General features: G+C 56.0%; 6 protein-coding genes across 6 annotated transcripts; 3 read left to right on the top strand and 3 right to left on the bottom strand.

The window, feature by feature from the left end:
• Window positions 1-142: 142 nt before the first annotated feature.
• Window positions 143-1799, top strand: C8Q71DRAFT_853389 (uncharacterized protein; the record flags this gene model as incomplete). The annotated part of the gene is made up of 7 exons (XM_047926936.1): window positions 143-187; window positions 255-380; window positions 448-670; window positions 738-1126; window positions 1185-1244; window positions 1303-1508; window positions 1562-1799. The coding sequence occupies 7 exons, from the start codon at window positions 143-145 to the stop codon at window positions 1797-1799; spliced, it is 1287 nt and encodes a 428-aa protein (XP_047783918.1).
• A 74-nt stretch (window positions 1800-1873) lies between these two features.
• Window positions 1874-2761, bottom strand: C8Q71DRAFT_225004 (uncharacterized protein). The gene is made up of 2 exons (XM_047917128.1): window positions 2541-2761; window positions 1874-2480 (listed from the first exon to the last, which is right to left on the bottom strand). Exon 2 carries the CDS (start codon window positions 2474-2476, stop codon window positions 2003-2005), a length of 474 nt encoding a protein of 157 aa, XP_047783917.1. The 5' UTR covers window positions 2477-2480; window positions 2541-2761; the 3' UTR covers window positions 1874-2002.
• Window positions 2762-3403: 642 nt separating this feature from the next.
• On the bottom strand, window positions 3404-4288 carry C8Q71DRAFT_734915 (thioredoxin-like protein). The gene is made up of 3 exons (XM_047922433.1): window positions 4168-4288; window positions 4095-4111; window positions 3404-4029 (listed from the first exon to the last, which is right to left on the bottom strand). Exons 1-3 carry the CDS (start codon window positions 4192-4194, stop codon window positions 3579-3581), a joined length of 495 nt encoding a protein of 164 aa, XP_047783916.1. The 5' UTR covers window positions 4195-4288; the 3' UTR covers window positions 3404-3578.
• A 560-nt stretch (window positions 4289-4848) lies between these two features.
• C8Q71DRAFT_225031 (uncharacterized protein) lies at window positions 4849-6554 on the top strand. Its single transcript, XM_047917130.1, has 4 exons — window positions 4849-4927; window positions 4993-5222; window positions 5278-5711; window positions 5771-6554. Exons 2-4 carry the CDS (start codon window positions 5021-5023, stop codon window positions 6341-6343), a joined length of 1209 nt encoding a protein of 402 aa, XP_047783915.1. The 5' UTR covers window positions 4849-4927; window positions 4993-5020; the 3' UTR covers window positions 6344-6554.
• C8Q71DRAFT_720286 (caspase domain-containing protein) lies at window positions 6511-8176 on the bottom strand (the record flags this gene model as incomplete). Its single annotated transcript, XM_047921350.1, has 5 exons — window positions 6511-6531; window positions 6648-6749; window positions 6828-7409; window positions 7461-8007; window positions 8097-8176. 5 exons carry the CDS (start codon window positions 8174-8176, stop codon window positions 6511-6513), a joined length of 1332 nt encoding a protein of 443 aa, XP_047783914.1.
• An 893-nt stretch (window positions 8177-9069) lies between these two features.
• On the top strand, window positions 9070-12181 carry C8Q71DRAFT_877343 (uncharacterized protein; the record flags this gene model as incomplete). The annotated part of the gene is made up of 21 exons (XM_047928422.1): window positions 9070-9123; window positions 9189-9262; window positions 9329-9354; window positions 9412-9479; window positions 9543-9712; window positions 9770-9845; window positions 9963-9980; window positions 10030-10053; window positions 10106-10269; window positions 10324-10502; window positions 10567-10574; window positions 10630-10721; window positions 10773-10870; window positions 10930-11022; window positions 11079-11209; window positions 11264-11343; window positions 11402-11417; window positions 11478-11558; window positions 11627-11820; window positions 11886-11907; window positions 11960-12181. The coding sequence occupies 21 exons, from the start codon at window positions 9070-9072 to the stop codon at window positions 12083-12085; spliced, it is 1794 nt and encodes a 597-aa protein (XP_047783913.1). The 3' UTR covers window positions 12086-12181.
• Between the last annotated feature and the right edge of the window lie 8 nt (window positions 12182-12189).

The raw sequence follows: 12189 nt of genomic DNA, 5'->3' as shown, positions 1-12189 counted from the left end.
TCCGCGGGACGGCAGCCGTGACATCGACCGGGCTCCTACCAGCTCAGATGAGTAGAGCATACGGAGCCTTGCAGTACGAAACACACTTGACTTGGACTTGTCAGCAAAAGATCTTCTTCAGGCTCGGACAGTCGTTGACGTCATGGCAAACGTTGAGCTGCCCGGCTGGGACCTATGGATGACTTTCGTGTGTGGAAGTCAGTAAACACCCCGGATGTTCGCACTGACAATGCTGTCTATTTGGACGACCATAGATCAGAAACGTGCATGTCCTTCCCGCAACGCTAGATGTTCAACGGTTTCGCGAATCGTTGCGGGTCGCGCTGCAGTGGTACCCGCATGCAGCGGGCCGCCTGAAAAGCGGCGGTGCTCGCTGGTCTGTAAGCCAGTCCTGCATTGTATGAAAGCAAGCCTATGTTCTGACGAGCGTACTTTATCTCTGGCTAGATACTTCTGACGCAGTCTACCGTCCCCATCGAGGTTACGGTCCTAGAGTCAGTCAACGTGGGGATCCAGGACGACCACGTTGTACAAGGCGACCTGAAGCGGTACTTGCATTCGGAACAGGGCGCGGCGGACCCCGCCAACAACGACCAGCCATTGCTCTGGTTCAAAATGACAATGGCCAAGGAACAGGCGGCAATAGGCGTTTCCTGGAACCACATACTCGGTAAGACTGCAGATCGACCCCCTGCCTCCAAATCGCAGCGCAGTACGGCTGACGCGCGCGAACGTAGGAGACGCGACGACTTTCCTGCGGTTCATGCGAACTCTGTCTCACGCATATCAAGGTATCCCGTTGCCTGACCCAGCACCGACGTTCGCGAAACATACATTCCCGATACCTCCGCAAGAGACAATCGAGCAGCACGAGCCTCTAATGCCGCATCTCGCCCACACATACCACCGATCTGAGCTCGCAGCCCAGTACGCGGGTATGAACCGGGACGTCGTGCGCGTCGACGTTCGAGTTTCGGGAGCGGCGCTCGGACGTCTCGTAGACGTGGTCCGTGCACGCACTAGGGAACGCGCAGTCTCGAGGCAAGACTGCCTGACTGCGTACGTCGTGACGGTCTTGAACCGGTGTGGCGCGGGGTCCATCGATGTCGTGGCGAACGCAGCGAGCGTGAGTACCTCGTTCCGGTGTGAGCAGCTGAGCATTGAGCCCTATTTGTGCGTTTGAGTATCGAAACATTGCCGCACCGTGGATCGATGCTGCGGTCGCAGGCAACCCGATCTATATCGTACGTGGTGTCCGTTTCGTCCTTGCAGTCCACGAGCCCAATTTTGAGTCCTTCGCAGGTCCGTACAGATCTCGGAAGAGGCGCTCAGAGGCTCAGCGACATCGCCCTGACCATCCGCCGGTCGATCGAGAAGTGGAGGGAACCCGCGTTCATCGGCGCACATATGTCCGTCGCGAGCCAGCTCATGCTCGGCGCGGCCAACGCCAGGCGCTCGATGTTCTTCGCCGCAGAGCTTGGCGTACTGTCTGTGAACTCCAACTTGTCGTGAGTGCGCAGGAACAGACGCGCGCGAATACGCTTCGCTGAGCAGCATCTAGCTTGGACTGGCAATCCGCGGATTTCGGGTATCCCAGCAGGGCGAGGTTTCATACGTCCGGAATAAATGAGAGGTACCTCCGCACGTTCCACGTTAACCCAGACCCCAAGGATCATGGGCAGGGAGAGAATATCGAGATGTCCTTCGGAGTATCGACTTCGCTTCGAGACAAAGTCGTGGACATGCTGGCAACCGAGCTAGATAGCACGGCGTTTCCTGTGAACCTAGACGTGTTATGAGATTCAATTATACCTAGCGGAGGATACGGGTCTGCGCTGCGACTCCCTCCGCACCTATATGCACTTCGAAGCCCGAGCACGATGTTAGACTTGTCCGACTCGAATAGAACGCTTGGAAATCCCAGGGCAGGCGGGCCGGGGTTCATTGGCGGGCCATAGTACATCATGGTGGCGTTGGCAGGCTGTAGGCATGGAATTCGGCATCAACCTGAATAGTTGTACGGCAAAGCTTGCGTGGCGGTGCTTGCAGCGCCGTACGGAGTCGTCGAGGCGATTGTATCGGCGCCAGGAAGGGAGCATGTATCACCGCTGGGTTCGACCCCTGGCCCTCGAGCTCCGTCCGTACTTTCGCCTCGACGTTGAGCTGCAGCTCGAGGTACGAGCACATCTTGCACTGCATTGTTTTTGATTTGCCGAGGTGCAGACGCGTCTTGGCCAGAGGTGCCCCCACACTTGTCACTCGTCGAATCAGGTATCATCACAGATGACTCCTGACGCGACCATGCAAGCGGAGACGAAGAATGGGTGGACCGGCGAGCCGCGGGAAGTGGGATACCAAGATTCGAGTCGCTGGAGCATGTTGAGGGCGGAGGAATGCAGTATGCGGTTCGGTGGAGAGCGCACGCGGTGGTCAGCGCGAGGGATGGCGACGATACTTGTGTGCTCGTCGTACGCATTGGACTGAAGATAGACCACTTTAGTCGATGATCGAATGGTTGCTACATCAGATGGGTCACTCACCACTACGCTACGTGCCATGCCCACCACTGCCGCTCGACAGTACCCGGGCCTATGCCAGTTGCACCGGAAGCCATCCAGAATGCAGCCCGGATGCGGTCACCCGCGCAGAGCGCAACGCATGCATCGCTAGGCTGCATACCTGAAGTCCCCAGTACGCCCGCTCGGCCAGGCACTGTGAAGGTAGCGTAGCGATGCTATACCGGAAGAACGGGATGTTTAAGCATGCCGCCGGGAGTGTTTCTGCAGCTGCTCGAAGACCTTCCTTATCAAAACATGGGGATGTGATCTGCGAGAAAGGATTAAGACGGGGGTGGAACCGTAGATGACGAGCACTCACCTCTTTCTGAAGGGCGGCTCGGGGATCCGTCGACACTCCTCACTTGACGCAGAACCAAGAATACTGAAGGTGTATGCTGCGCTCCATGCCACTGTATATTTGATCAGTCTACAGGCAGTCTGGAACTCGTCAGAAACACCTACCTCGTCATTGTACTCGCCGTGCTCTTGAGTCTGTCGTCTGCACTCTGCACCCGAGGCTCCGAAGGGTACTCAGGGCACTACACTGGCGCAAGGAGTACGAGAAGTTGATAATTCGAGAGGCCGAGAATTGAGGAGACAACGAGGGTGTGTCGCGCGTCGAGCTGATGGTGAGGCGAAGTGTCCGTCGCGCAACACCGTAAGTCGCGTCGGCATGTGACACATCCGACGCGTCGCGTCACGGGTGTAACTCTGTGACTCTGTGACCTGGGTATACATCATCTACGAGTCTTAGAGCGCGCAGAATCTGCGTGAGGCAGCTATGTAAGAGTTGGAGGGCGTTGTCCCTATGGCCACGCGTTCCTTCCCGTGCTGTTGGTTGTGCTTAGAAAAAGTTCAGGATTCAAAGGCGGGCAGCAAGTCGGTTTGCAATCGGTCATTGTGTGCCAAGAAAGAAACCGTGTCCGCCTGAAATGACCACAAGTATCGTGGCTTTGAGTGGGAGTCACCGTTTGCTACATCATACAAGTACACTGAAGGCGTTGACATACTTGTCGGAGATCATGAGAACCAGCCCTTCGGCTTATGGTCTCCGTCCTCCGTAGCCTCTCCATCCCTCTTCTTCCGAAGCTCCTCCAAGATGCTCTTCACACCTTCTACATCTCCCACAGCAGCCCGGCCAGCATCCCAGTTGACCACAATTGGCCACTTGAGAGCATGGAGGTTCTGCGTGGCGAGTTTCGCAAAGTCTTCAGTGCTGGTGGGTCGCGCCTCCACCGTCGGATGAGAGGAGACAAGGACGTCTGGTGAGACGCCGCCCGACGCAGAAGTTGCGGCTGGGATGTATGATAGGATAGTCCGTAGCTGATCACTAGTTGGGGGCTTGTTCTCGACGACCTCGAGATTGAACTTCAGAGGAGGCGCATTCGGCTTGGAGGGAGGGTACGGGGAAGACAACGCTGCGCGGAGGAGCTGCAACGCGGTTATAGACGGGGGAGAGGATGTGCTATGACTACACGCAATGAAATTAGCAAAGAGTAAGAGCTGACGAGATGACCAGGCTACGCAGAGACGTACAATATGGATATTTGCGGCTGTTACGACGAGCGATGAATGTAGGCAGTCAGTAAACGAGCGACACACGACTTACGACAGATCGTATGAATGCTGAGAACATGCCGTGAGAAGCGAATTAGTGGTAGGATGATTGGGGTCGTGAATGGGGAAAAGCAAGGTAGGAGGAGAATGTGAGTGACGACCCGGCCGATGACGCCAGTTGACCGCGTTGCGGCACGTGCATCAGTACGGCGCCCCGAAGAGAACGGCAATGTATGTATACTTACCTCTGTTTCTTGCTCCTCCTTCCTCCGCTCTCTTCTCCGGGACCAGAACATCTACTTTACCAGCTTGCGTGCGATGGCCAGTACGGTGGTCGACGCGGGGCAGCCGCCTTACGGGCGTCTGCAGGCTGCCGCGCATGATCGATCGCAGATCTGGAAGTCCTTCCCCACATCCACCGACATCCGCTCGCGGAACGACCGCACTTGAGCTTGGACTATCACAACCACCACGCTCAGCCACGCTCAGCCCAATCCGACTGCTCATCGCGGCCCCCATGCACTTCATCCGACGAGCTCACCATCCCCCTTCGCGGCCACGCGACCCCGCGAATGTCACCGAGGCAGAGCGCTCGGCGTACATATGCTCGACACCTCCATCTTGATACGCTATCTCTTCCTGCCATTGCGCTCGTGTGCCTCGCTCTCCTGAACTTGTGGACGACATATCTAGCGGTCTCTCGGTCAAGCCAGAGACCACTGATCCGCACTGTGTCTGCCTCTTCTCAGGTGCATCTCCGTGTTAGCGCTCCTGAGAGCACGAGGGTCTTCGACCGAGGCAGCCTTAAAGGTGTATGTGCCTTCATCCATTTCTTGTAGCGCGTCCCTGCCCTTTGCTTACATCCAACCTCAACCAGAGACCGGTGTCTTGTCTGATCAGGCTCAATGCCGTTATACCTCTGTGTGGACTGTGGCGGCTCGAAGGCTGCCGCTGTCATCGCCGATGAGACGGGCAACCCCGTCGCCCGTGCCCTCGGAGGCCCCTCCAACTTTGCATACCTCGGCTTGGAGGCCTTCGTTGCTGTTGTGAAGGAGACCGTCGAGAGCGCTCTCAAAGCTTGCGATCCATCTGTGCTGAAAGCCAATGGTACGTCTGCCTTCGGTTTGTCGGACGCATCCCTGTCTGACTACCTCGGCGACAGGAATCGATTCTTCAACACAGCTGACCCTTCCTCCTCCGGAAGGAAAGTCTTACCTGGCTGCCGCCTGGCTCGGTGTCTCTGGATGCGACTCGCCGCAAGCCGTCGCTGACATCACTCCTGCTGTCGAAGCCCTCCTCGGTGTCCGTCCGCGCGTTGCGAATGACACGCATCTCCTCGCTGCGCCTATGACGCTCTATCCCGACGTGACCGGTGCTGTAGCTGTTGTGGCAGGGACAGGTGGGATTGTCGTGAGCTTCCGTGAGGCGGTGCAGAAGGAGACCGGAGAGAAGGCGGGGCTGGAGGAGCTCGGGCGGTGTGGAGGATGGGGCTGGATATTGGGCGACGAGGGAGGTGGCTTCCATGTTGGGCGGGAGGCTATTCGGCAGGTGCTCGACGAGGCAGATCGGGCCTCCGTGAAACCCAAAACGACCGAGGTAAGCGGGAGGCAGAAACCACGCACACACATGCTTGAGTAACTAAACTCTACATACAGACGTCTACTCCATCCGAGAAGCCATGGGGTCTCCGCCAACGCGTTCTCGCCCGCTTCGGCATCACCGACGTCTACGAGCTCCTCACCATCGTGCACAAGCCCGACCCCGCGCCCATCTCCCCCTCCACACTTGCGCCCGCGAGCTCCGACGCGACACTATCGCTCTGGCCGACGCCGCCGACCTTCGACCCTGCGATGGCGAAGGACGGCCTCCTCCCGATGACCGCGATGCCGCGCGAGAAGCGGCTCTCCTCGCTCAGCCCGCTCGTGTTCGCCGCGGCGTTCGAGGACGGCGACCCACTCGCGATCCGCGTCCTCCAGGCGACGTCCAGCGCGCTCGTCGACCAGATCTGCGTGCTGCTCCGCACGGAGGAGCGGTCGTCTGAGGGAGAGCGCCGCATCAGGGCGGCGGAGAGCATCCTGTGCATGGGCGGCTCATTGAGCGGCGTGGACGCGTATCGGAAGCTGATCGTGGACGAGCTGGAGAGGAGGGGACATGTGTTCCGCCGTGTGCAGGTTGTGGACGATGCGGCGGCTGTGGGGGCGAAGGCTCTGACGCTTATGAAGACGTAATTGGGGGCAGGACGAGGAATGAACAATCAAGTATATGGATCTTTGTACATCTACGTCTGCGCGTGGGGCTTGATTAACTTTGGATAGTTCATGTAGGAACGTAATCATCTTGTTCGTTTTCGTTCTTGATAGCACAGACAATGACGCTGGATCTGCGAGAGGCATCATCACATTGGAGTTCCTGATGCCTATGCGTATACATCGTCGGCCGTGAACAACACAGACGGAGACTAGATGAAAGGATCCGAGGCCTGGCGTAGTACGTTTAACTCAAAGAGCCGTAAGACCACCAAGTGCGACCTACGATCAGGCAAGGTGTGCCAGTGATTGTTCCGTGCAATGTCGCGGTGTCCCATGCTCCCGAGGCCGTAACGTCCGCAGCGGTGCCGTGTATGTTACCATGAGGCTACGAGCGGTATCATCACAACCGTGGGCCCCAGGACGCCGACGTACTGTGGTGTGGCACATCCGCCCTCGCCCGCACCTGCAGGGGTTCCGCGCGATTGACCATGTAATGCATGAAGAACCTCTTGAAGCTATTAGACCCTCTGCACTCCGGCTGTTGCACCGCCCCCAACGTCCCGAGCTTCAGGGCTGAGATGATCGCAAGGTAGTTCTTCTTCTCCCCCTTCCGCTGCAGCTCGCGCAGCACCCGAACAAGCTCGAGGGTGAAGGCCCCGCGCTGGGTGCCCCCTCGGTCCGCCACTTCGTGGGCCAGCTGGTGCTTGCCGCATGCGGCGAGGACGACGTACGTGTGCTGGCTGACGCCCTTGGTACGGGGCTGGGTGTCGGGATCCGAATGCCGCTGAGTGACGCTGACTTTCGCGGCTTTGCGGACGATGGTCTCGTCGAGGTTGGCGGGGACAACAGGCGGGTAGAGGGCGACGGGGTACGACACACGAACGGACCCGGTGGCAATCCAGCCGCCCTGGGTCCAGTAAGAGCCCGCCCGTATCCACCCAGGTTTCCAGGGAGCCAAAGGAGTCCTTATACTCCAAGGGATCCTCGTCTGCCATGGATCGTCGGGGAATACGCCACCCGAGTGACAGGAATCGAGCACTACAACCTGCAACACAGTGTGAACGCGTACTATTCCCGGTAGACAACTCACACTTACAACATTGCATTTTTTCTCTTGTTCTAAATCTCCAAACAGCCGCTGCAACGTACGTTGAGGAATACCAAACACCGGGAAATCGTCGCCTTGCGTGAGCTTGAATGTGTATGTCCCTTCGTCGTACGGACATATCGACTCGACGAAGTCGGTGCCGCGTTTCTGCGCACCTGTTCGCGCGGTCTGTGGGATTGTGACTCGAGCACCGTGTCCCGCGAAGTAGAACAGCGCGACACTTCGCTGCGTAATCCTATGATTTTTGATGAAGATCTCTTCGAAGCTTTCCAGTATCTCCGAACGAGTCGCCACCTTGTCGTGGAGCATCTTGATGTTCCGTTGCGGGACGTGGAGGGTGTCCCTCAGGAACCTGTAGACATCAACGGAGTCATTTCGACAACCGTTCAGACGGCGAAATAATTCGGGGTCCTCGTATTCGTCGATACCAATTATTAGTGCCCATATGTCTTCTCCTTGTACTCGTTCCATGACTAAGGTCTGCATCGGGCCTTCCTGCTGTTGAGAGTATGAACGATGCTTCGTTCGTGCATTGCTGTACACAGAAAAAAATAATCAATCGACGTATGTTTAGAAACAGATGACGGGTACATTCAACCCGATACTAGGGGAAGAACCACTTACTAGGGAATGTAAACAGCTGGCATGCCTTGAATGAGGCCATTCTCGCTGGGAACCAGTGGCAGTTGTCCGTGGTAGGCCATGCACAGAGAGTGAGGGGGCATCAGGCATTCTGTGTGGACCGGAGGTTATGAGGATATATCAGCGCCTTCTCATCCGACTCCCATGCTATGTCAGACTGCATTCTTTGATATCGCTATGTCAGAATGTCGTTCAGGCCACACTGACAGCAAACGTTCAAACCACTTCAGGTATCGACCGTGCCCCAGGTGATCCCTTGACGACCCTGAGAACCATTGCGAGATTGCCACGTACACCGGGTGTAAGCACGCATGGAAGAGTTCCACTCACATAAGACTGAGTCAGGAGCCGATACGTATGCAAGCCCTTTGTAATCTCTAGAGAGGTGTGGATCTGTGGCCATGAAGACATTAGCCAATGCATCGAATTTCCAATGTTGGCGAGATACCTAGCATGGTCTTGCAAGCAAGCGCGATGAAACTGCTCGATGACTATGTATGAGAGCTTGGACAAGGCCTTATTAACCTTGCAGTCGACGACAGAGCCTGAGAATAATTAAGATCGCCACCAGGAAATGGCCTATCGGAGAGTAGTAACGCCGCGGACGTCGACGGTACTCTGGGCCGGCGGCGTTGATTCTTGTTCCGACTCGAAAGCAACAGTGTCAGTGAATGGCTTGGGCAGCATTCGATCTTGGTAAGAACTGCCTTATACTGGACAGACATGAAGAGGAAGCCCGGGCGACACCGCCGCCGCGGCGTCGAACCTTGTTCTGATCAGGTTTCATCCGACGGTGATAGGATCTGTATCTAGATCGTCCGGATCACTGGAGAAGCGCCACACGCAGGATTCGACGAGCCGTCGAAGCGAACGTTCGACATCAGCTCCTGCCAGTGCTGTTCAAGTGCTCTTGAATAACGTTGAAGCTTGCCGTCGCAGTGTGTCCAGTGTAGACATGGCGGCCATCCCTCTCAAGGATATCGTGCAGGAATGGCTTCGTCTCGACAAGGTGGATCTATAATCATAACCAATGCACTGTACATGATCTGACTGATGAGTCGACTACGATCCAAGAATCAAGACACGCGCAACGAGATTGAACGTCTGTGGAACGCGGGAGACTCTGTTGAATTGGAGCGGCGGTTGAGGTTTGCAGTGTCTGTGGATTCTTTGTCAGTGCGGTACGGCTTACTCCCGAACACGATCCTTTGTAGGAATGGTATTGAGTTCGGGACGGCAGGTAGGTCGTATATTAGTAGCAGGTCTCTCTGGCCTTAACAGCCTGCGATTTTGTCAGGCTTACGGGGGAGAATGGAAGCGGGCTTCTCCCGCATGAACGACCTAATCATCATACAAGCCTCCCAAGTCCGTACATCGCCATATCCTGTATGCATAAGACCTCAACGTCCCTTGATTTCGAATGGCTAGGGCCTATGCCAATACGTCTTGCGGACCGTCGGAAACGCTGCAGAGCGAGGGGTGGTTGTCGGACATGACCACAGACACCATTCCGAGAAATGGGCACAATTGACCGCTGCGGCGTTTCTCAAGAACGGTGTCAAGGTCTACCTCCATGAAGGCCTCGTGCACACACCGTTGTAAGCTCACTCAGAGGTCTGTATGGATGTAGCATAACCTGAAGGTTGAATGTACAGGGTACCGTTCAGCGTGAAGAAGCTGGGTGCTGCCTGCGGTGTCATGATCACAGGTGGGGTAATCTCCTACGCATATGTTCGTGAAATCCCATATTTACCAAGACATACGTAGCAAGTCACAATCCAAAGGCAAGTCTGAGCCTCCATGTGTATCATGCCAATGGAAGTCTAGCTTTACATATCTTTAACTTAGGACGATAATGGCTACAAGGTGAGCGTATCTCTTCGCTTTGAATGGCGCAAAATTCAACCTGGGCAAGGTCTACTGGGAGAATGCGGTCCAGGTATGTGTCGGTCCATCGGTTAGCTACTATGTGATTGACTCACGCCTCCCAGATCATTGAACCTCACGACAAAGGAATAGCAGCATCCATCAAGGCCAATCCCGAACCTCAGACGTGGGACTTCCAATCCACTCAGTCCTCACCACTCTGCCTCGACCGGACCAACGATATGCGGGAAGCATATTTTGCACATCTTGCCTCCCTCTGTCTCAGGAAGTCTGTCCCGATTCGTCTCCTCCCGGCCCATCGCATGCTGATCATAGGACGCAGATCTCTTAATGGGAGTACCCCTGTCAAGTTTGTCAATACATCAATGCACGGCGTTAGCCATCCTTTTGCAACACGAGCTTTCGAAGTATTCGGGCTCCCCGCTTTCGTACCCGTGGAGGAGCAGCGACTCCCGGATCCGGACTTCCCGACGGTCAGATTCCCGAACCCTGAGGAGAAGGGTGAGCAGCTTGTATCATATATCAAGGCCTTTTGACTAGCTAACTACGGTGCCCCGGTATTCAGGCGCTTTGGTGCGTAACGTCACCGCCGCGATGAGCCCCAACAGAGGCTTACGACGTACCAAAGGATCTGGCGATGAGCACCGCAGACAAGTGTAGTGCTGGCTATGTGCTCGCGCAGGATCCTGACGCAGATCGCTTCGCGGCTGCTGAACGAAGGTGAGCTATTGTCGCCGAAACGTTCGGTTCAGTGTCGCTCAAGCCTCGCAGACCAGACGGGAAGTGGGCCCAATTTACTGGTGATCAGCTTGGCGCGCTCTTCGCAAGTGCTGCTTTGGACCGCTACAAATCTTCTGGCAAGCCGTTGGGTACGTTTGCACTTCATGTCATCTCCATGGAATCCTTGAATCAACATTGGATATCACAGCGAAACTTGCCATGGTTGCGTCTACAGTGAGTTCGAAAATGATTGAAGCTATGGCACACACAGAGGGGTTCAAATTTGTCGAATGCCTCACTGGTAAGCGTTTCCGAGCGCGTGTCGAATCGTGCCGGAGAGTGATAAGTGTCCTGTAGGCTTCAAGTTCATCGGCAACACCGCCCTGCAATTGGTACAAGAAGGCTACGAGGTACCTTTCGGGTACGAGGAGGCGATTGGGTTCATGTTTGGCTCTGAGATCAGGGACAAGGACGGTGTGGCCGCAACGGTGCGTGAAAGCAGTGCGAGTCTTGATATAGGTCATGACACGGGGCCTATACAGGTGATGTTCGCAGAGCTGGTCGCTTCACTAGAAGTGCAGGGCAAGTCGGCCAGTCAACACCTTCAAGAGCTATACAAGCGGTACCAGAGTCTCCCGCTTTTCAGTTTGAGTGTGATACTGACATCATGCTTTCGCTAGCTACGGATTCTTCCAAGTGAGATCTTTGGCGTGACGAGGGCCCCGGCTGCGCACGCACTGACCTACTCACCCTCAGACGAGCAACAGCTACTTCATCTGCAGCGACCCTCCGACAATCCAGCAGATCTTCACAAGGTTACGCAACTACGACGGAGCGGTACGGCAGGCGATCGTCTCTTGCTAACCTCCCCACGGCTCAAGCAGCTCACACGAAGATTTCTCTAGGGAACTCCGGAGCGTCCAAGCTATCCGAAGACGATCGCAGGACTAACCGTCACGAGCGTGCGGGACCTCACGATTGGGTACGACAGCTCGAATCCGCCGACGTACAAACCCACGCTGCCGCTCTCGTCGGGCCAGATGGTTCAGTTCAGGGCTGAGTCGCCGGCGAAGGGGACGAAGATCACGCTCACCACGAGGTGTGTACCGCAAAACCATCGCATGCTATGATTAACAACTGGACTGACGCGCAACCGATGTTCAGGACAAGTGGAACAGAACCGAAGGTCAGTGACGTAGCCTCGAGAAGCAAAGCCGAGGTTAACGGGTACATGCTAGATCAAATACTACCTTGAGGGTAGCGGCAAGGATGAGGAAGCGGTGAGATCACTCTTACCGAAGGTCGTCAATGAGCTGGCCGACGAGTGGATGGAAGCAGGGAAGCATGGACTAGCTAGGGGTTAGGCCGAAAGTTGCTCGACAGGACGCTGCTGCCCTTGCCTGTCGTCCCAATTTGAATGGCGAGCAATTCGAATCGTCACACCAGTCAGAGAAGAGAAGAGAAGATA

Source organism: Rhodofomes roseus, assembly GCF_022264815.1.
Source record: "Rhodofomes roseus strain CIRM-BRFM 1785 chromosome Unknown C8Q71scaffold_2, whole genome shotgun sequence".
Classification (NCBI taxonomy): Eukaryota; Fungi; Basidiomycota; class Agaricomycetes; order Polyporales; family Fomitopsidaceae; genus Rhodofomes; species Rhodofomes roseus.
Note: the sequence above shows the minus strand (reverse complement) of the source record. Positions and strands in the feature narration are given on the sequence as shown.

What these genes read in the sequence shown, in the direction of transcription:
- C8Q71DRAFT_225031 (XM_047917130.1), top strand. Translation starts at nt 5,021, where the DNA reads ATGCCGTTATACCTCTGTGTGGACTGTGGCGGCTCGAAGGCTGCCGCT. An exon ending in ATCTGTGCTGAAAGCCAATG is followed by an intron (nt 5,223 to 5,277) that starts GTACGTCTGCCT and finishes CCTCGGCGACAG; the next exon opens with GAATCGATTCTTCAACACAG. An exon ending in TGAAACCCAAAACGACCGAG is followed by an intron (nt 5,712 to 5,770) that starts GTAAGCGGGAGG and finishes CTCTACATACAG; the next exon opens with ACGTCTACTCCATCCGAGAA.
- C8Q71DRAFT_734915 (XM_047922433.1), bottom strand. Translation starts at nt 4,194, where the DNA reads ATGTTCTCAGCATTCATACGATCTGTC.
- C8Q71DRAFT_225004 (XM_047917128.1), bottom strand. Translation starts at nt 2,476, where the DNA reads ATGCGTACGACGAGCACACAAGTATCGTCGCCATCCCTCGCGCTGACC.